The sequence below is a fragment of the Schistocerca gregaria genome, chromosome 3 (genome assembly GCF_023897955.1).
Source record: "Schistocerca gregaria isolate iqSchGreg1 chromosome 3, iqSchGreg1.2, whole genome shotgun sequence".
Classification (NCBI taxonomy): domain Eukaryota; kingdom Metazoa; phylum Arthropoda; class Insecta; order Orthoptera; family Acrididae; genus Schistocerca; species Schistocerca gregaria.
In genome coordinates, this window is record NC_064922.1 from 345516310 (window position 1) to 345537357 (window position 21048).

Consider the following 21048-nt stretch of genomic DNA (forward strand, 5'->3'; position numbering starts at 1 on the left):
AAGTAAAGTACAATATCCAGTTATTCTCCTGTCATCACAATCAGGAAGGAGATGACATTGAATTCTTCATACTTAGTTTGAATGTATTAACCAAATTGCAGCATTAACTTTCACTTTTGTTATTTATGATCAAAATGGTAATATGAAATTCACCTTCAAGCTGTAAAAGATATATAGAGAACTGTGGAATTTAAGAAACAAAAAACAAGTGTGATGACATTTTAGTTTGACCTGTAACTTTACTTTCTGAATGATCCTTGCGGTTACGCAGATTACGTCTCCCAAGTGCATTCAGACATACAAAGTTACAATATGGACATGATTTGACCGAGTGAGGAGTGACTGGTCATATACAAACATATAAATATCAAACTTTTCTTAGAAATTACTGAAGTTCTATACTTACTAATTAAATATAAAATTTTATCCAGAATCTATCTTGCTGGTCAAAAAGCAATGCAGTCTTTATATTTGTGTGATAATCATAATACAACTTTTGGTTGATTTGACAAGTTTGACTGTAATCTAGGTATTTGAGTTAATTCTTTTAGTTGATTAAGAACTCTACAGAATCTATTGATTTTAATCCTTTTATGATGCTGCCAAACCAGCACAATAAACTACACTAATACTGCTTTGCCATAGTCAACTAACACTATTGACAGAGAAGAATATGTAGTAACATTAGCGATGATAAAAATAGACACACAAAATGTGTATATCTCTTTGTTAAATTAAAATTCTATAGTCAGTTCTGTTATTTTCTGGTAAAATGAAAGAGATTTTATGGAGTGCCATCAACAAATTATTTATTTAATGACATTTTTGCATTGGATAAACATGAATATTACTGTTCCAGGTTAACTGGGATGCAACTTACACCCTGGGAAGAATGAAACAATAGACATCACGTCTAACCAAGAGCATATGGCGAAGAGCTTGCAGTAGCCAAAAAGTATGTTCCAGATGCACTGAAAGAAAGAAAGTCTTTTCAGTCTTACTGAAATATAATATGTAGTTATTAATTATATTAAAATATTTATAATATGGACAGAGACCATCTGATCACCAGTTGGCTGCAGACAGATTCACATAGAGATATAAATTTTTTGTCTAAATGAGTATCTAATTGATGCAGTAGAAGGAAGAAAAACAGTGACATGAAAGAGATTTGTAAGGCTTAAGATTACAGGAAAATTCATAGAGAATTTCAGTCCAAGGAAGCCTTACCAGATAAACTAACTCGCAAGTTGCCCTTGACTCTGGGTCGTGTATGATTCTTTAATGTAACTTCAGGGCTTATAAATCTACTTTCCTTCAACAGTTTTCTGTTTTTCACCAGAAGGTGCCTCTACTTTCAAAGTGTAGCAGTTATACATGTTAGAAGTATTTTGTAATTATAGTATAATCTTGAGGTTGTTTTATATTATTGTCAACAACTAACAAAGGAATTCCTCCAAAGCTGCAGCTGTTTCCATTTTTACTTTTTTTACTTGTTTCAAGTTCAGATCAATATCTTTCCAAGGTCATGATAAGAACTTCCACAAATATTGCAACGGAAATAACCAATTTTTTAAAATGTAATATTATTGGATAGATATAAAATCTACTCAACAATCAGCAGCAGGAGAAAACTCAGATCAAAGTTAAGGAAATGTGCTAGCTTTTTGGAGCTGGTGGCTCCTTATTCTGGCAGAAGGGCTGAAGAGAAAGGGAGAGGGATGAAGGAAAACGACTCGCGAGGAGTGTGGAGAGTTATAGTAAAGTCGTCCAGAACTGCGGATCAGGGGAATTTTTACCACACAGGGAGAGAAGGAATGACTGATTCCTGGAGACTACACCTGACAACATCCGAAAATCTGAAAGCTTGAACATGAAAAATAGGGTAATAAGCAAGATAGAGATTACAGCTAAATCATTGTACAACCCAAATGTTATATTTAAATACACCCCTTTATTCAGTTCATTGTAGAGCTCCTTGATCTCATTCATGATTTAATATCATGATCCAGAATGTAGAAATAGTTGGTTCGCTTATTTATGTTGATTTGCTTATAGATCAAATGATGTCAATAGTGTGTAGTATAAATGTTGATTTTATGATGGCAGTGTAAAATAATTTATGTAACTATGTGGTATGTAAACATTTTATCTTAGAGTGAAAGTTTTTACTCCGCATTCATTCATTAACTGCCAGTGTAATAAGTAATCAAGATTGTCTAACATCCTGTCCCACCCTCAGGAGCGTGATCTATGTATGCCAGAATGAATGAAAGGGCAATTATGATTATGTGTAATTCTTCATTAGATTTTGATCTAAATCATCCAATAATTCTTAAACTATGTCATTTACAGAATATTACACATTGCTAAACATATTGTACCTGCTTGAGAGCTTCTCTCCCATGAGAGCTGTTGGATTGCTAGCACAATTTCCAGCATTGAAGTCGTTCCAGCTGCCACATTGATATGCCTTAAATCCTGTTCCTGTTGTTATGGATTCAGCAAAGAATTCAGTTGATCGGCCATGACTACAGGCACCTGTGAATTTGCAGAATAAAGACGTATGCATACATTTTCCTGTAGTCATTGACACAAATGCGAATATACACTCCTGGAAATTGAAATAAGAACACCGTGAATTCATTGTCCCAGGAAGGGGAAACTTTATTGACACATTCCTGGGGTCAGATACATCACATGATCACACTGACAGAACCACAGGCATATAGACACAGGCAACAGAACATGCACAATGTCGGCACTAGTACAGTGTATATCCACCTTTCGCAGCAATGCAGGCTGCTATTCTCCCATGGAGACGATCGTAGAGATGCTGGATGTAGTCCTGTGGAACGGCTTGCCATACCATTTCCACCTGGCGCCTCAGTTGGACCAGCGTTCGTGCTGGACGTGCAGACCGCGTGAGACGACGCTTCATCCAGTCCCAAACATGCTCAATGGGGGACAGATCCGGAGATCTTGCTGGCCAGGGTAGTTGACTTACACCTTCTAGAGCACGTTGGGTGGTACGGGATACATGCGGACGTGCATTGTCCTGTTGGAACAGCAAGTTCCCTTGCCGGTCTAGGAATGGTAGAACGATGGGTTCGATGACGGTTTGGATGTACCGTGCACTATTCAGTGTCCCCTCGACGATCACCAGAGGTGTACGGCCAGTGTAGGAGATCGCTCCCCACACCATGATGCCGGGTGTTGGCCCTGTGTGCCTCGGTCGTATGCAGTCCTGATTGTGGCGCTCACCTGCACGACGCCAAACACGCATACGACCATCATTGGCACCAAAGCAGAAACGACTCTCATCGCTGAAGACGACACGTCTCCATTCGTCCCTCCATTCACGCCTGTCGCGACACCACTGGAGGCGGGCTGCACGATGTTGGGGCGTGAGCGGAAGACGGCCTAACGGTGTGCGGGACCGTAGCCCAGCTTCATGGAGACGGTTGCGAATGGTCCTCGCCGATACCCCAGGAGCAACAGTGTCCCTAATTTGCTGGGAAGTGGCGGTGCGGTCCCCTACGGCACTGCGTAGGATCCTAGGGTCTTGGCGTGCATCCGTGCGTCGCTGCGTTCCGGTCCCAGGTCGACGGGCACGTGAGCCTTCCGCCGACCACTGGTGACAACATCGATGTACTGTGGAGTCCTCACGCCCCACGTGTTGAGCAATTCGGCGGTACGTCCACCCGGCCTCCCGCATGCCCACTATACGCCCTCGCTCAAAGTCCGTCAACTGCACATACGGTTCACGTCCACGCTGTCGCGGCATGCTACCAGTGTTAAAGACTGCGATGGAGCTCCGTATGCCACGGCAAACTGGCTGACACTGACGGCGGCGGTGCACAAATGCTGCGCAGCTAGCGCCATTCGACGGCCAACACCGCGGTTCCTGGTGTGTCCGCTGTGCTGTGCGTGTGATCATTGCTTGTACAGCCCTCTCGCAGTGTCCGGAACAAGTATGGTGGGTCTGACACACCGGTGTCAATGTGTTCTTTTTTCCATTTCCAGGAGTGTATAACGAATTACCAGACATAATTATGTGCTACATTTGCAAACATCAGTCAGTAATAATTAAAAAAGAAAGACAGCAAAAATCTGGAATAGTATTGTGGCTGTGCGGAAACTTTACCATTTGACAAATAAGGTTTTTTTTCTGCACCTACATTTTTATTGACAGAAATACCATAAAATTGTATTGTCACTAGCGACTCGCCCTGGCTTTGCATAGACAGTACTAAGTATATATGGCTCGATGACTCGGCCATAGTGGTAATAGATTGCAAATCTTGGTTGTGAATCAGACTATCTATTATTCAAAATCATATCAAAATCTCTACAGTGGTTCATAAGGTTAGGCTGCACAAACAGAGAGAAAAAAGTGGTGGGAGACTTTAATTCATTATAGTTTAGTCGATCTACACGAAACATTTATGAATTATATACATAAACCTTCCATGCAAATCAGTTTAGCTATTAGTGAAAACTGTATCAAAATGCCTACAGAACTTCTTGAGATTTGCCTTCACATACTGATTGAAAAATTTGGCAAGGAACTTAAAGATGTATTTTGTCTAACATTGATAGGTTTGGAAAAGAGTAACATATGTCACAAATGATTGCTACATACATGTGAATTGTTTGATTACATGAAGTATGAAATCTGAGGTTGCGTATGACAAAAATAAAAGTTAACTTTTTGCAAGCCAGGTCATATAATATCATCATCTATACCACATTTAATTAGGTTGGTATGAAACAGCTTGCATGTCAGTATTTCAAATGTCTACTTCTTGTAAAAGGACTTAAAAGAACATAATTTCATGAAAAAAACTAACCTGTAACATCAAAGTCACAACCAGGCTGAAATTGTCCACCATTTGGATAGAAGTCAGCTGTTCCCATAGCATCATACCACCCCAGATATCCACCATTGGTATGTATCACCTGTACAAAGCCAGCATCGCTTGCATCAAGACGGTCTGCGGCGGACTCTGAGCCGAAGAGTGGTGCGGCTGGGTCCATGCCTGTGGATATAGAATCAGACTTCAGATGAATGGACTTCTGATAGACAAGGTAGGGCAATATATTTGTATCAATACATTCTTCCTTATTCTAGTTATTACTGCAACTAAATTCAAATTGTTTTCTATGGCAAAAAAATCTTTCAATTTAGTCACTGGTTCTTCATGAGAGGAACAGTTTCTTAAGTGTATCGTTTAAGATAATTAAACTGTCTTGCTGTACCTGAAATTAATGAACTGGATCATTGGTGATTCATTTAATAATTTCATGTATCTATATATGTTCCCATGAAATCAATATTTATAACATTACATGGCTGGAAGACTAGACTTTTTAGGGAAGTTTTACTTTCTCTGAATTAATATTCTGACTTAGACTATAATACTGAGAAGGTAATTCTGCCTCCTGCTCTATGGATTGTTAATGTTCATGTTTGACTAAAGCAACAAATATTGACATGGATCAGTACTTAAAAATTATTTATTTTGTTTCTGAAGATCATTTTGCATTTATTGAAACTGATATTAAACAGTCAGAATATCACTGTCATTAATCAGTGTTCATTACATCTCATAGATAAAAACAAAAAATGGAGTAATAATAATAAAACAGTACAGTAGATTTAGTTGAGTTCAAATTATGGATTTACGTTAGGTGTATTCCTATAATTTAAGAAAGTTGCAATGTCCCAAGATCGTGATAAAGATGATGAAAGTCATGACAAACACAAACGTTACTATCGATATTCCTTGAAAGACATAATCTAGGTACTGTTATTTCTGTTTGCGATGAACACATTAACAACTATGTCAGTCTCAAGTATTTGTACAAGAGGTAAAAACATGACAAATACAGAATGTGTTTGTAAAATGTTCTGACCAGTAAAAGATAATGATGTGACTATGGTTATAATGTACCATAAGCCTTTGTAAATAAACAAAATTCATCAGGATTAAAAAGAGAAATGCAGAAACGAAAATGTGTAAAGCGGCAGTAGAGATGATAAATGGAAGTATGAAACATTCATAAAATTGGTTCATGAGACTAATAAGACAAGACGTTACACACTGTGTGACAGAACAGCAGACATATAAACAACATCTTCTGTTACTAATGTATTTAACTAAGTGACTTAAGGTCACTTCCTACCTGTAATTCTGTTCAGTCTTCCTGCAGTAACACGATTTCCTGCAACACCACAGACATGAGCGCCTAGGCTGTGTCCTACAAGCTGCATGTTATTGGTGCTGGCACCAAGAGAAGCAAGCCAGTTGATGAAAGTTGCCACTATTTCTCCAACTCCTGTTACAGCAGCTTTTGCCTGAGCATAATTCCAGTTTCCTGCTTCCGCTGACCAGTCTATGACAATAACATTGTAATCTCCAGCCTGTATCCAGCCTGAAAATATTCAAATAAAGTTACTACTGTGTCTGGAATGACGAAGTTAAAGGCATTAAGTTGTAGCAAGGGCAATATACAGAAAAACTAATTATGCTAGTTATATGGGAATTATACAGTTATTTAAAATTGAGGAAGATCATAGGAGTTACCTACCACTTGGCCAAGCACCAAAACAAGACAAAACATTTGTATTTTTCTACTTTCTGTGTATGAAAGCTTATATTTTTGAGTACACGAATATTTACCACAGTGCAAGGAAATACTAATATTGCGGAAAGATTTCAGTTGTAGCTTTGCTGCTGTCCTTGTGCAGAGCATAAGCATAGTGTCATGTTTATTGCGCCAAAATTTATACACCTGTGCAATAAATTAATTGAAAGATATCATTACAGGATAGTGCTGCAGAAACAAATATGTGAAATAGTTTATCCTACTCTCTCATGTCGGCTAAGTGGGAGACTGACATTATTGTGCACAATACTTAGCGCTAACTGCACTACATATAACAAAGCCATATATAACTTTCTTCTATAAGTAGCTGACAATTTTTCTGCTGTATTTTAAACAATTTTTGATTTGTTTCCCGGAAATATAAAATAAAATTTCAGTCTAACTACCATATATTTGTTCCACAGATCACTTCTTACCAAAAGAGAAGAGGCTTCCCGCAGAATTGTGGTAGAAATACAAAGTAACAATAATTTTCTGAGTTTTATGACTGAATCTTTCTTCAAAGCTAAAACACACACACACACGCACGCACGCACACACACACACACACACACACACACACACACACACACACACACAGAGAGAGAGAGAGAGAGAGAGAGAGAGAGAGAGAGAGAGAGAGAGCAACTGTTAACTCCTGATCTAGTTGGTGGTTTAGATTTGAATAATAAGTTGTCCGAAAGCTTAGTGTTTTGTCATCGTCTCTATGTGTGTCCGTTACTCGCATCTGGTCTATTGTTGATCTACCCTTGTATACATATTATATTTCATACTGGATTATAGCATCAATGTATTACATATTTACATCAGTTTTTGTGTCTGGTTGACGATTTGTAAAAAGAAAGATAGTTTGAGAAATTCTGTTTACTGTTTATTGTTTACTGAACTCATAAAATGAAGCACATGGCTATCGCAATGTATACAAGTATCAAAGAATGTATGATTGCATGGAGTCATAAATCTGGAAAAAGTCGTTAGTGTGATGAAGGAGAAAAAAGTTTTAATTTTATTATTTTCGTTTCATTTTTCTGTACAATGCTTTTAACGTTTGTTATTAAGAACATGCTTTTAAAAGTGGTAATGTCTTATCTGAAGAAACTGCATGATTTGCAGTGTCAAATTTTTGTAAGATGAATACCGTTATTATGAAAGAATTTGTGGCTGGGTTTAACATAGTGAAAAACAACTAATGTGTGTGTCTCATCATTGTTATACCTCTTATAAGCTCACTTTACTACTGAAGCCTTTTGTAAACACAGTTTACTACTAAAACCTGATTCATAAAACTGACGAAACTGAGTTTGTGTGACTGAAATGAGGGATACATGTATTTTGTTTCGAATTGATCATAAATATTGCACTAACACAAACTGAGAAAGTGTCTGCCAAATAAGCTACACAAAGGTAGTGATATAGCCATTGACTTATATGACTCTATTTAGCAATTTCGTAAAGAATTGTGTTGTATTCTTCGATCTGCAGTATATTTTTCATTAGACTGAAAATAGTAAATACCTGACGTGAGATGTTAAATAATTCAATAACTACAGTTAAGAGTTCTGTTACCTGCGATTAGTATTCACTGTTGATGGTTGGAATTAAGTATTATTCATTTGTGCTGAGTCTTCAAATTTGTATTATGTGATATACACCTCATTATTTTAAAGAACAGCACTTACCATCACGGATTGCGCTCATGTGATCCCCTTCGTTCATCCATCCATGGGTAACAAATTTCGTTTGTTTTGAGGCAACGAAGTTTCCAGTATAAGAGCCACCAGCTGTCAAAATTTGAGGGCTGCTTGGGTTTGATCTGTTGAGGAACAGAAGTCACTGTTGACAATATATATATTTGTATGATAAATTAAGTCATTGTTTGCGATATCCAAATTTGTGATTTGAGGCGTCATCGTAATTTCCGTGGAAACTTTTCACCTTCAGAATGTAATATTAGTGGTCAAGTAGTGCTGTAAAATGATTAAAGGTTATTTTGGTGTGATATCATAGCACTTAAACGTTCACGCACATCCGTGATACACGCATATGAGTGGTGGGCTGTGAACTAGTTCTCGGCAACCAGCAGCTTGAACAATTCTTAAAAGTGTGCCTGTACAACTGTCTCCCAGTGAGGGCTCGGGCTTCACAGAGGGAGTTTTATCATGCTTACTGGGTAAATCAAAGGAACATATTACGTGGCATCGTTCCTGGCAGTGTCTTTCTTTTTCGCCCATTTGTCAATATCTTTACAGAGTGTAAGACGCAACATTATGTACACATCTCTCACACAAGCAAAAGCATTATCAGTTGCGCCGGGGACGCTGAATCAGCTTGGCACGGTTCTGATCCTGAACATTTGTTTCATTTACGAGATTGATTGTTGGGTCTGGGGGCCTTTCAGTTGAACGCCATCGAAGAAAGCTTGCTCTTTTTAGTCCAAGCACTTCTCCGTTGGTCTTCCATTCTTAACGTGTCCTCTTGGTTTTTGCCTATATTGTATGGTACCTGTTTCTACCTATAGCTTATGCTTATTTTTTATGAGTATTTCAAACATATTGCACAATTTTAGCTTGTCGAAATATTTTTCTAGTTCGAGAAATCCCATGAGAGTCTCTTGATTCTTCTTAATTCTTGCCTCTGTTGCCAAGTACATTGACAGAACTGCGTCTCAGGTGACTTCGTCTCTCCGAAAGAGGAACTGCACATTATTTAATATATCCTCAATATTGTTTTCCATTCTTCTCCGTATTATTCTCATCAGCATCTTGGATAATTAATTGCCGAGGAGGTTGTATGTTTAAAATTATTAAGTAATAAATTAAGAGGAAGGGAAAAAATTTGTAGGGAAGAAAGAAAATTGTGATAAATCGGTACAAGATGGAGGTTCACGTTAGTGGTACATGATCTAAGCCCTACGGCATCCAGTGATAATTAAACTGACACAGGAACAAGCAGCAGGTTTAGTGAGGTGAGTTGGAGGTAGGAGGGGTAACGAATCGAAATGAGGATATGCTACGCAGAGTATTGGCGTCATTAGATGAAAATTAGTGTGAAACAATGACATACAGGGGGAATATATGGGGGACCTGTTGAGAGACTGATGACTGCAAATATGAAAATTGCTACTCTGTAGTGATAATCTAGAGTTGTGACTGCACATCCTAGTGGTCAAGGAGATTGAGTCATATAAAAGTAGAAGTAATTGGGTGAATAAAAGGACAGGTAGTATAATTTTGGGATTCCACTTTACATATACCTTAGGACTTAAAAGTGGATGAAATATTCGGAATGCTGCGAGACACTTACACCACCACGACAGCTTCAGCAAGTCACTGTGTATTTCCCAACATAAAATATCACACTGATTTCAGTATTAGACATAACGTTTACGCAGAAGAGATGCAAGAATCAAATATTACCACTAGAGTGCGTATTACAGTTAACAGTAACTTGTCTTACTTTGTGTAGAGCTGGAAGATGACGTCACTCGTATCGACCCGAACTTCCGGCAGAGGCTGGGTCAAGTCGTAAAGTTCGACTCCGCCGTCCTTCGTGGGAACCAGCTCCCACCGGCGAGGACGGGCTGTGGGAAAAAAAAAAATTAGATCTATGCACAGCAGTGGCATGCGATTCTTTGAGTTACAGACCTACCACATGAAGAGCTAACTGGTAAGAGTGCAGAATTTCGTTGGTGTTGAGTAGGTGTGACATATGAAATGGAATAATCGTGTAGGCTCAGTTGTAAATAAGACAGGTCACAGACTTGGTGTCATTGCCAGAGAAGTGGGAAAATGTCGTCAATCTGCGAAGGAGACTGCTTACAAATAAGTTGTGCTTCCCATCTTAGAATATAGCTAAAGTGTGTGTGATATATACCGAACAGGACTTACATGGTATTTACCGAACGTTTAGAAAAATCGGTGGCAGGAATTTTCGCAAGTTTGACTCGCGGGAGAGCGTCACGGAAACGCTGTAAAATGTAGTAGTAGTAGTGGTAGCTTTATTCACCCGTAAATCTCTTTTTACAGGGATATATGACATGTCGAAGTATTTACAAGTTTAGACCAATTTAAAATACGCTAATTCGTATACATATACATTTGAGGACTTCTAGCTGGAGACAATCATTGGATTTACTCCTGGTATACAATACTTTTTTTACACATAACTTATTAACTTATGTAATGCCACACTATTCACTCATATTCAGTCACTGCACTCACTACACACACATTGTTTCTTAACACTTCACTCACTACACACACACATACACACACACACACACACACACACACACACACACACACACACAGGTGATCTCTGGGCAATTTTCCGTACCGTAACTTCCCATTTGCTATCCTGAACCGGTAGAGCTCGAAGATTTACTCTAATCAATCCGCAAAAGCCTGCTTATAAAGTTTAGGGAACCAGTATAAACCAAAGAATCTAGAGATATTCTTCCTTTTCCTGTTTATCGCTCCCATGGGAACCCTGCAGACGCTATACACACATTGTTTCATAAAACTTCACTCACTACACACACACACACACACACACACACACACACACACACACACTGGTGATCTCTGGGCCATTTTCCGTACCACACTTTCCCATTTGGTATCCTGAATCGGTACAGCTTCGAGATGTACTGTAATCATTCCGCGAAAGCCTTCCTGTAGAGTTTCGGAAACCAGTGTAAACCAAAGAATCTAGAGATATTCTTCCTTTCCCTGTTTATCGCTCCCATAGGTACCTTGAGCACAGGATCAGACCAATTGCAACACGCAGAGACATTTCAACAAGAATTTTTCCAGCGCTCTATGCGCAACTGGGTTAGGAAGAAAACGTGACATGTGGGACCATGCCAAGTACCCTCTACCCTGCAGTCCATGGTGGTCGGCATAATACGAATATAGATGTTCTGATTGCATCACCACGAACGTCCTTCTGTTGCTCTTGTGTTTGGGTTTCACTAAAATCTTTTATTATATACACTACTGGCCATTAAATTTACTACATCAAGAAGAAATGTAGATGATAAACGGGTATTCATTGGACAAATATATTATACTAGAACTGACATGTGATTACATTTTCACGCAATTTGGGTGCATAGATCCTGAGAAATCAGTACCCAGAACAACCACCTCTGACCGTAATAACGGCCTTGATACGCCTGGACATTGAGTCAAACAGAGCTTGGATGGCGTATACAAGTACAGCTGCCCGTGCAGCTTCAACACGATACCACAGTTCATCAAGAGTAGTGACTGGCGTATTCTGACGAGTCAGTTGCTCAGCCACCATTGACCAGACGTTTTCAATTGGTGAGAGGTCTGGAGAATGTGCTGGCCAGGGCAGTAGTCGAACATTTTCTGTATCCAGAAAGGCCCGTACAGGACCTACAACATACGGTGGTGCATTATCTTGCTGAAATGTAGGGTTTCGCAGGGATCTAATGAAAGGTAGAGCCACGGGTCGTAACACATATGAAATGTAACTTCCACTGTTCAAAGTGCCGTCAATGGGAAGAAGAGATGACCGAGACATGTAACCAGTCGCTCCCCATACCATCAGGCCGGGTGATACGCCAGTGTAGCGATGACTAATACACGCTTCCAATATGCGTACACCGTGATGTCGCCAAACACGGATGCGACCATCATGATGCTGTAAACAGAACCTGGATTCATCCGAGAAAATGACGTTTAGCCATTCGTGCACCCAGGTTCGTCGTTGAGTACAGCATTGCAGGCGCTCCTGTCGGTGATGCAGCGTCAAGGGTAACCGCAGCCATGGTCTCCGAGCTGATAGTCCATGCTGCTGCAAACGTCGTCGAACTGTTCGTGCAGATTGTTGTTGTCTTGCAGACGTCCACATCTGTTGACTCTGGGATGGAGCCCTGGCTGCACTATCCGTTACAGCCATGCGGATAAGATGCCTGTAATCTCGACTGCTAGTGATAGGAGGCCGTTGGGATCCAGCACGGCGTTCCGTATTACCCTCCCGAACCCACCGATTCCATATTCTGCTAACAGTCATTGGATCTCGACCAACGCGAGCAGCAATGTCGCGATACGATAAACCGCAGTCGCGATTGGCTACAATTCGACCTATATCAAAGTCGAAAACGTGATGGTACGCATTTCTGCTCGTTACACGAGGCATCACAACAACGTTTCACCAGGCAACGCTGGTCAACTGCTGTTTGTGCATGAGAAATCGGTGGGAAACTTTCCTCATATCTGCACTCTGTAGGTGTCGCCACCGGCGCCAACCTTGTGTGAATGCTCTGAAAAGATAATCATTTGCACATCACAGCATCTTCTTCCTGTCGGATAAATTCATCTTCGTGGTGCAGCAATTTTAATGGCCATTAGTGTATAACTGTGTGATCACAACACCATACTTACGAATATTCGTACAGTCACATGTTATATACGAGAGCAGCTGCTTAAAGAGATTTACCAGCAAGCAACTGAGTTTGGCATCGGAAAGTTTCATCAAAATGTGGAATATTTTACGGCTACGTCGTAAAAATTCCCTATAATCGCCGTATAAGGTGACTACTTCATTTTTATATCCAACGAACAGCTAGAGTGAAATGACAGTTACTTCGTTCTTTACCGCAAAAAATATTTGCGATCTATAAGACCAGTAGGGTAGAAGTTTCTGCCTGCGTTACGGAGAACAACTCCAGGCGTAAATTCACAAAGAGAAATAGCAATCAGAAATACTTCTATTGGGAGCATTAGCATATAGTCCATAAGCTGTTCTCTGTTGTGGCTCAGAAAGTGTATAAATCAAAGTGATACCGTTGGCTGAAAGGTCGACATTGTACAAAAAAATCATATTTTCCCTGTTATACCAAGATAACCAATGTTTTTCTGCTAATGCTTGTATAATATCTTGACTAGCACTGATAAATGTTAAACGATAACGATTATCTAAATGCTATCAAGAAGGAAGCGTATTCAGAATGATAACTTATACTGAAATAGAAAGTGAAACGATTGTATGGCATTAATGGCCGGGTGTCCCAACACGGAGAAGCTCGGCTGCCTAGTTGCAAATCTTTCCAGTTGAGTCTTTTCAGTTGACGGCACGTTTGGCGATATGCATGTCGATGATGAAATGATGATGAGAGCAACACAAAACCTAGAGGAGCAAATTCCTGTCCCTGCAGGGAATCGAAGCTGGTCCCGCTGCAACCCAGTCGAACGCGTTGACCACTTTTTCTTTTTTTTCTTTTGACTTCCTGGCAGATTAAAACTGTGTGCCGGACCGAGACTCGAACTCGGGACCTTTGCCTTTCACAGGCAAGTGCTCTACCATCTGAGCCTGCCATGCACGACTCACACGCTGTCCTCACAGCTTTACTTCTGCCAGTACCTCGTCTCCTACCTTCCAAACTTTACGGAAGCTCTCCTGCGAACCTTGCAGAACTGGCACTCCTGAAGGTAGGAGACGAGGTACTGGCAGAAGTACAGCTGTGACGAAGGGGCGCGAGTCCTGATTGGGTAGCTCAGATGCTGCAGGCACGGTAGCTCAGTGAGTTCGGTCAGAGGACTGTTTGCTCTCTGTAAAAAAGAAAAAAGAAAAAAAAACACGACTAGAGGAATCAACCATCAACTTGCACGGATGTCTTGTGACGTGACGTCCGTCCAGATCAAACGCAACGAACAATACCGAAAACAACTGGTAGAGCACTTGCCTGCGAAAGGCAAAGATCCCGAGTTCGAGTTTTACGCTTAATGATTTTGCGTGTCACCCTTGTGGAGATACCATGCTTACCCTGTCCGTATCGTTCGAATGTTAGTGTATGTACCACGGAAGCGAGTACCACTCAGCCAAGGGTGCGGGCCATCGTTAATTCATATAGTGCTACATGCTACAACTAGGCATTCTGAATTCTTCAGTCTATAATCTAGTCTCTGAATAGTCAGATAATTTGTAGGACAAGTGGTTAGTAACACACATTATGCGATCAAAAGTATCCGGACACCTCCAAAACATACGTTTTTCATATTAGGTGCATTGTGCTGCCACCTACTGCCAGGTACTCCATGTCAACGACCTCAGTAGTCATTAGACATCATGAGAGAGCAGAATGGGCCGCTCCGTGGAACTGACGGATTTGGAACGTGGTCAGGTGATTTGGTGTCACTTGTGTCATACGTCTGTACTCGAGATTTCCACACACCTAAACATCCCTAAGTCCACTGTTTCAGATGTGATAGTGAAGTGGAAACGTGAAGGGACACATACAGCATGAAAGCGTACAGACTGACCTCATCTGTTGACTGACAGAGACTGCTGACAGTTGGTCGTAATGTGTAATAGGCAGACATCTATTCAGACCATCACACAGGAGTTCCAAACTACATCAGGATCCACTGCAAGTACTACGACAGTTAGGTGGGAAGTTGATTTCATGGTCGAGCGGTGAATGAAATGAGCGTATGGCGTCGTTGGCCGGGAGGCCCTGTCCGGAAAGTTCGGCCGCCAAGTGCAAGTCTTATTTCAGTCGATGCCACATTGGGTGACTTGCGCCCCGGTGAGCAGGATGATATGGTGATGAGGACAACACAACACCCAGTCCGCCAGCGGAGAAAATCTCCACCCCTGCCGGGAATCGACGCCGGGCCCGCTTGCATAGGAGGCGAGCACGTTACCACCCAGCGAAGCAGGCGGACTATCACCCCAACAAATGCCAAACGAAAAATCGCTTGGTGTAAGGAGCGTAAACATTGGACGATTGAACAGTAGGATAACGTTGTGTCGAGTGACGAATCACGGTACACAATGTGACGACCGGATGGCAAGGTGTGGGTTATGGCGAATGCCCGGTGAACGTCATCTGTCAGCATATGTAGTGCCAACAGTAAATTTCGGAGGAGATGGTGTTATGGTGTGGTCGTGTTTTTCATGGAGGGGGCTTACACCCCTTGTTGTTTTGCGTGGCACTATCACAGCACAGGCCTACATTGGTGTTTTAAGCCCTTCTTACTTCCCACTGTTGAAGAGCAATTCGGGGATGGCGTTTGCATCTTCCACCACGATAGAGCACCTGTTCATAATGAACGGCCTATGGCAGAGTGGTTACACGATAATAACATCCCTGTAATGGACTGGCCTGCACACAGTCCTGACCTGAATCACATAGAAAACCTTTGGGATGTTTTGGAACGCTGACTTCGAGCCAGGCCTCACCGACCGACATCGATACCTCTCCCCAGTGCGGCACGCCATGAAGAATGGGCTGCCGTTCTCCAAGAAAACTTCCAGCACCTAACTGAACGTATGCCTGCGAGAGTGGAAGCTGTCATCAAGCCTAAGGGTGGGCCAACACCATATTGAATTCCATCATTACTGATGGATGGTGTCACGAACTTGTAACTCATTTTCGGCCTGGTGTCCGGATACTTTCGATCACATAGTGTATATTTCGTTTTCTTTTGAATTCACAAGTATTCCCTATTTCTTGCTCATTGTCTGTTGGCCACTTGATACATATATTCGTAGCTGGGCCCTGATCACCATTTTGAACACCAAACAGTAAGGCAAAGCAAAGACTATATGGATGCTATATTTTTGTGTTGGACTGTGATTGTGTAAATCGCAGCTAACTTGGAGCTTATTTTCGTTACTAGACACTGATACCCTTTAGAAGCAAATGTACTGTGAAATGACTAAAAATTTCCAGGATCTTTGAAGAAGCCACAGTAAGAACTGTGAATTTACTGCGCACAATGTTACCCGCTTTTGCAGAATGAACTATCTGTTGGCTTAAGTTACATTGCTGGCAAAACGAAGGAAAGTTGTATAGTAACCAAATGTTAATAATTTTCAATCGCTTCGCTAAAGTATCTAGGCATAAGATTACAAATCTGTATGAGCTGGAGGAAAATACTGGCAGTAATGAGAGGAGACAAAAATTATCTTATCTCGTGTTTCGTAAAGCCTGCATTGACCATTTCAAAGAAAATATCATGATATTTGTCCTAATAGATTTAGGAAAATCGTGGAAAATCTAAATCATGATAGTAGAACAGGATTTGAAAACCGTTCCTCTAGTCTGGCAATAGCTTCGCCGCCACGCTCTGAACAAATGCGTGAACAACAACTTCGAAGAAAAGTAGGCGAATGTTTGAAGAATCTCAGCAAATATAAATTATTCAAATGTTGTTTCATTTTTCACTGTAACTTCAAATCTGTACTCAGTTACAGTTTTCGTGTTTTCGATTACAAGCCTATGGTACGAATAATGTCGATTGCTTATCGCAAAGCAGGTTAATGAGCATTTTTTGGTCATTTAGAGAGCATCTCCTTTCCTTGTAGTCAAAGGAAAACGTTTCTGCTCGTTTTACTGCTCTACATTCTGGTCACAATGAAAATTTTGTATTTCATTAGTATTTCTCTGAATGGTCTCTAATGGTAATGGGGACTTAAGCCATAGGACATGGAAAGTTCTGCATATTGTATCAGTATGTTCTCCTAGCAGCGTGACAGTTCAGTACTTTTTTCCATGATCAAGCAGCTAGTCCACCAGTTCATTGCATGTTATATAAGCTATTTAAACTTTACATTGAAATGACGTGAAACGAAGCCGTTTCCGGGGCACTAGAATAAATATTTAGGGTTGGGTGTTTCTAAACGTCGAAAGCAGAACCAGGAATCGCACTGGGAAAAGAAAGCCACACACCTAGGTGCTTTGGTAGCGGTTTATCGCAGACAAAAGATGCGAAGGCTGCATAACAGAGGTGAGGACTAAGTCACATTGGATACATAAGATGACCATCAGAGCAGACAACAAAAAGTCTGCAGTAGTAACCTAACGCACAGCGACTGGCAACAAAAGCAGGAAGGACTATAGAGACACAACTTCTGATTAAAATTCGATGATGCACTGAGATACGTACCTGAAAGATTAGAGGAAGTTTTGGTAGAAGATTATATCGCCCTGATATGGAGAAGGAGCCTAGATAAGGTACTAGTCGGAGGCTATACAGAAAGTACGATGACGAACAAAAAATGCCAGAAAAATAACGGAACCGTGCCGAAGGTATAAAATGAGAGTGAGGACAACACACATCAATGTCGAGCCAAACGAGAGAAAAACCTGGCTTAGACCTTGGAACTGCATTGTCAAATTTCAGATAGACAGTGTTGCAAGATGAGCTGTTACCATTAATGACCTCAAAAGTACTGGATGATACGATCGGATGATGGAGAATAAGAAACGACAAAACAAGAATACAAGAGAAAGAACGATGTCAAGAAGAGCAAAATGGCACATTTGGATTCCCTGGTTTTTGTGGATAATGTAGCAGTAATTGGTGACCTGGAGAAAAGTAGCTAGAAGAGTAGTGCTAAGAATCACCAACAACACGGCAAAAATACTGAATACCCAAGAAGACAAGAAAACATGTGAAGGTACCGCGGAAAAGTTGGGCAATTTAAGCAGCTAGAGTAGTAAATGACAGAGAGAAACTGAACTGGTGGGAGGTAAAAGAAAGGGTAAAATTGTGGGGAATGACGTACTATTTAGATAGAGACGTTTATAATAAAAATAACATATGAAGGAACACAAAATTACGTACTACAAGACAACAATAGGGAATTTTCGGCTAATACCGTAACACTGGGAAAATATACGGTAGAGAAATAAAAAAATAAATGAAGAGTAGTCTCTTTGGAGGGGTATTGTAACCCAAAAATTAGAGAAAAAAGACGGGACCGAAGATCAAGACAAAAACTGCGCTGAAAGTTTAGTACAGCATAGAAGAAACTGGATTCAAATGAACGATACAGCGCGAGACATAATTTGGATGGGCTTGATTAGAATTATTAGAAGAGAGTGGGAGAAACCTTGCTAGACAAGAATAAAAAGGGGATTATTAAATTTATTACACTTAGGAAGAATTGGTCTGACACAGAAATCAAGATGGGAGGGAATGAGAACTGAAGAAGAAACTATACATCAATTAAGATGCCAGAAATCAGTGATAAAAATGACAGAGAAACAGAATGAAGGGTAACCAGTGAGACAGAGAAGAAAAGAGACACTGAGTATATCTAAAGAACAACGGGAGAGAAAGAGAAAAAACATGAATATATTTTAATGGGAGAAGAACAAAACCCAGTTTATGAATAACCTGCCTATGGTCTTACACAGACCGCCACACAGAAGAAAGAAAAAGAACAAGAAGAAAGCATATGCAATATGCTAATTAATTATTTATGTCATATATCACTGAACAAAAGTTCGTTTTTATGGTTATTTTCGCATCTGTAAGAAAGTTACATCATTGAAAAGGTGAACAATAATATTAACTGATTTCTTCGTCGGTACGTGACAGGATATGAAAATTATATAATCAAAGAAAAGTTTTCATCACTAGTATTTAATTTTTCACGAACCGATTCTGTCACCTGACAATGGCGTTAGAAACTTAATCTCTTCGTTATCAAAGAAATAATAGTTGCAGAACACGGAGTGTTCTCTTTTTGGTTTTGTGAGGAACAATTTGTACCTCAGTGTAACTGGCCCATATTTCGGACACAATCAATTTTAGGGAGAAGTAAGGATGGCATTAATTTTCGTATTGTAACATAATTGTGAATATTATAACTCGATTACAACACTGAGTGATAATTTACACTAAAATTCAGTCGTAAATGTATGTTTTGTGATGCTATACTAATGCCTAGCTCTTTCAAGGTGCCATAATTATAGACGAACACTACATATAATTCACGTGACCCCTTCGTCTAATGAATACTTTCTCTGCAGTAGATGTTTCACATGAAATAGTACTCCATATCATATTAGTGAATGTACATAGGTAAAAAGTTTAATTCTTGTTTTGTTTCTAACCGAAACCGATTTGTGATATAGATTATTGACAAAATTGATTTCTGTTCGTTTTGAGACACGGACCACTGGTTCTCACGTCTAAAATGTGACAGATTGCCCACAAAACCGTCTTATTCAGTTTCTAAAACCCTTTTAATGCAAGTACACTTACTTTCTAATGTTGCAGCAACAGATACCTAATATAAATACAAGAGTATTAGAACAGAATCTCTTTCTGGCGTCGGTGAAACAAAAGTGTACACTGTTCTTACTAACCTGAGACTACTGCTGAGAGTATAACAATCAAAGCAATGACTTTCATCTTGGCAAGGCTTGTGCTACACCGTGCAATCTAACACATATATATAGGGGTCCTTATCAGCAATTGTACCAGTTGCTGATGGAAAGATAGCGGGACGATTTCATTACTGGTGTCATCAATATCGCTCATAGTTCGTTATCAATAATTTAATCTCTCATATCGGTAAATTTGCATTTGATTCCTTCCTATATAAACAGCTGTTTTTATTACTAGTAACAGTCATTGACAGAAGTCTAGTTAAGCCCAGGCCGCACACGACAGGAGCTACGTTCGTTGTATAGAAAGTTAAACATTACTCGTGGACAATGACATGAGAGATGACACCACATTTTGAAATTTTTTGCCATACGTTTCAGGAATCTGTTATTTTGATACTTTAATTAGGTAATCAGAACCAACTGTATAGATCTGTAACATGTGTCGAGAAACGTGGCGAAATGATCACGACTTACTAGAGAGAAATGAGGAGGGGTTAAATTCCGAACAGCGTCTACGTAGAAGTGATTTTTATTATAAAGTTAGGGAATTAACAAATACCTTTCACTGTAAATATTTTCAGCGCCTTTACTAAGAAACCGTATACTCATTGGCGAATATTTTTCCACTGTCATTTAGAAAGTAAATACAAATGCAAAGAAAATATTTGTGAAATACTTTACAGAAGAGATCGATTTATTAAAAACATTTTTAAGAATTAAAACACACATGACACAGCTGCAGTATTCTACGATATTTATAGCGTTTGTGAGCTATTTTTCAGTGGCTATACCAACATCAAGTACAAAGATAAATATCTGCTACGTGAAATTTTGTAGGATCAGAGATTTAAAACTAATCCGGTACAGACGTAATTACAGAATATCTTTGTTCCTTTCCAAAGACTTTAGCTCTTAATGTTTGATTTAGGACTAAAACCAGAGGATTTATTTGAGTGCAAATGTTATGTAAAATTATTGACCTTAGACAAAATATTTGAACAGTATAAGAAATTACAGCATTACTCTGAGAAGGAAATGAATTGAACATTAAACTTTGCTGACATTTTTCAAGCGAATGGCTGCACAAAATAAGCTTATCTTAAACACGTCCAGTATTACAAACAGGTTAGACATACAAGTGAAATTAAGCAAGTAAGTTGAGCAGCTGTGATTCTACAATGTGATTTTTTAACAGGACGAATAAAACTACGGTAAAT

General features: G+C 39.8%; 1 protein-coding gene and 1 non-coding gene across 2 annotated transcripts; both read right to left on the minus strand.

Annotated features, from left to right (window-relative positions):
- Window positions 1-219: 219 nt before the first annotated feature.
- On the minus strand, window positions 220-19860 carry LOC126354902 (pancreatic triacylglycerol lipase-like). Its single transcript, XM_050004968.1, has 7 exons — window positions 19808-19860; window positions 10129-10252; window positions 8352-8485; window positions 6190-6438; window positions 4854-5042; window positions 2385-2541; window positions 220-971 (listed from the first exon to the last, which is right to left on the minus strand). The coding sequence occupies exons 1-7, from the start codon at window positions 19851-19853 to the stop codon at window positions 914-916; spliced, it is 957 nt and encodes a 318-aa protein (XP_049860925.1). The 5' UTR covers window positions 19854-19860; the 3' UTR covers window positions 220-913.
- LOC126357188 (U6 spliceosomal RNA) lies at window positions 14409-14515 on the minus strand. Its single transcript, XR_007566156.1, has one exon. It is a non-coding gene; the product is annotated as a U6 spliceosomal RNA (small nuclear RNA).
- Window positions 19861-21048: the final 1188 nt, after the last annotated feature.

What these genes read in the sequence shown, in the direction of transcription:
- LOC126354902 (XM_050004968.1), bottom strand. Translation starts at nt 19,853, where the DNA reads ATGAAAGTCATTGCTTTGATTGTTATACTCTCAGCAGTAGTCTCAG. An exon ending in ATCTTCCAGCTCTACACAAA is followed by an intron (nt 8,486 to 10,128) that starts GTAAGACAAGTT and finishes GTTCCTCAACAG; the next exon opens with ATCAAACCCAAGCAGCCCTC. An exon ending in TTGTGACTTTGATGTTACAG is followed by an intron (nt 2,542 to 4,853) that starts GTTAGTTTTTTT and finishes GCAAATTCACAG; the next exon opens with GTGCCTGTAGTCATGGCCGA.